Genomic DNA, 2,202 nt, shown 5'->3' with positions numbered 1-2,202 from the left:
TTCAACATGAAACTACATTCGACTATCATGTCCGAGGTGATGAACACCACCCAAGACCCCTTCTACTTCATCCTCACGGGCATCCCTGGGTTTGAGGCCTACCACATCTGGATCTCCATCCCCTGCTGCTGCCTCTACACCATCTCCATCATGGGAAACACCACCATTCTCACTGTCATCCGCACAGAGCCATCCCTCCTCCAGCCCATGTACCTGTTCCTCTCCATGCTGGCCCTCACTGACTTGGGTCTCACCCTCAGCACGCTGCCCACAGTCATGCAGCTCCTCTGGTTTAACAATCAGAAGATCAGTTTTGAGGGCTGTTTTGCCCAGTTCTTCTTCCTCCATGCGTTCTCTTTTATGGAATCTTCAGTCCTGTTGGCCATGTCCTTTGACCGCTATGTGGCCATCTGCCGCCCCCTCCATTATGCCACCATCCTCACCAACAGTGTCGTTGGCAAGATGGGGTTAGCCATCCTTTGCCGCTGTGTTCTGGCCGTTCTTCCCTCCCTTTTCCTACTCAAGCGCCTGCCCTTCTGCCGCTCCCACCTTCTCTCTCACTCCTACTGCCTCCACCAGGACATGATTCGCCTGGTCTGTGCTGACATCCGAATCAACAACTGGTATGCTTTTGCTGTGGTTTTGCTCATTATTGTGATGGACCCTCTGCTCATTGTGCTCTCCTACATCCTCATCCTGAAAAGTATCTTGCACACAGCCTCATGGGCTGAGCGACTGCAGGCGCTCAATAACTGTCTGTCCCACATGCTGGCTGTTCTGGTCCTCTATGTGCCCATGGTTGGGGTGTCTATAACTCATCGATTTGCCAAGCATGCCCCTCCTCTAGTTCATGTTATCATGGCCAATATTTACCTGTTGGCGCCTCCAGTGATGAACCCCATCATTTACAGTGTAAAGACTAAGCAGATCCGCCACGGAATTTTTCACCTCATTTCTCAAAGAAGCAGGCATTTAAGGTGAAGTACTGAATGCACATAATTACACAGAAATTGCAGTCGATAGGTCTACAGGGAGAGTATAGTCAAATTTTTTAAATGGAGAGTGTAAAAAAAATTCCATCATATTTTTAAGGGAGTATGACATGATCTTGGATTTAATTAGATTTTTGTTCTGGGAGAAACTAGCAGCAAACATTCTATCCAAAAGAGTTGTGGTTCCAATTTGATCTGATTCTAGCACATTTATCTGCCAATGAAATAAGCATCATTGACTGAGTAAAGGTCTGTTTAAATTTTTTCCGAATATTTTTCTCTCCAGTGGGCCTGGTTAAGTAAATGTGAATGAAAACCTTTGTTGTTGCCTCCACCACACATTCTCCTAGGCAGCTCCACTTACTCCAGGTAAACTCCACTTTTCCGTTTCATATAATGGATAGGTGTGCTCTGAGTTTCTCTTGCAAAAGAATAGTAAATATTTGAGGGAAGACAGATACTGATCAAGTTATTTGGATATTGATCCAGGCTATATGGATATTGATCAAGATATTTCTCAGCTATTCAACTGAGATTATCTAATCTATACTCAACATGATTTAAGCACACACAATGAGCAAAGAGCCTAAAGATGGAGGTGAGTATACTTCGAGCCCCCACCACTGGACTAATGCTCCTGCATTGTTAGAGGGTCTTAGTATTTAGGACCAAAACTTCAAGTATGTCTGCAGGTAACATTTGTGGGAATATAAATTCATTTTTCTCACTATGATAGGCTTTTTTTTTTTAACCTTAATATTCTTAATGTGGTTTAAATTCTTAGAGGCCATTTCCCTTTGGCATTCTGGACTTTGGACTAGAAAATGTTATGATAGACAGGATGTGGCTTTTGGACTTCCCTGGTGGTCCCTGGTAAAGAATCTGCCTTCTAATTCAGGGGACACAGATTCAATCCCTGGTCAGGGAACAAAGATACCACCAGCTGCAGGGCAACTAAGCCCTTGCCACAACTAGAGAAGCCTATGTGATGCAGCGAAGACTCTGTACAGCCAAAACAAACAAACAAAATAGATGTGGCTTTAATGATCATAAAAAATTATTTTATGGAAACCAGGTAGCCTCTCTCAGAAATATCAGTTTGAAGGGTAGTCATGGGATTTCTTTGGTGGTCCAGCCAGACTCCTCTGTTTATGTGATTCTCCAAGCAACAATACTGGAATGGGTTCCTGTGCCCTCCTCCAGGGGGTCT

The 2,202-nt window shown here is 44.4% G+C and overlaps 1 protein-coding gene across 1 annotated transcript; it reads left to right on the top strand.

Annotated features, from left to right (window-relative positions):
- LOC133261284 (olfactory receptor 51Q1-like) lies at positions 1-981 on the top strand. The gene has a single exon (XM_061439786.1). The coding sequence runs from the start codon at positions 7-9 to the stop codon at positions 979-981; it is 975 nt and encodes a 324-aa protein (XP_061295770.1). The 5' UTR covers positions 1-6.
- Positions 982-2,202: the final 1,221 nt, after the last annotated feature.

This window comes from Bos javanicus, chromosome 15 (assembly GCF_032452875.1).
Source record: "Bos javanicus breed banteng chromosome 15, ARS-OSU_banteng_1.0, whole genome shotgun sequence".
In the NCBI taxonomy this organism is placed as follows: domain Eukaryota; kingdom Metazoa; phylum Chordata; class Mammalia; order Artiodactyla; family Bovidae; genus Bos; species Bos javanicus.
Note: the sequence above shows the minus strand (reverse complement) of the source record. Positions and strands in the feature narration are given on the sequence as shown.

Excerpts from the sequence above, each read along its gene's own strand:
- LOC133261284 (XM_061439786.1), top strand. The coding sequence starts at position 7 with ATGAAACTACATTCGACTATCATGTCCGAGGTGATGAACACCACCCAA.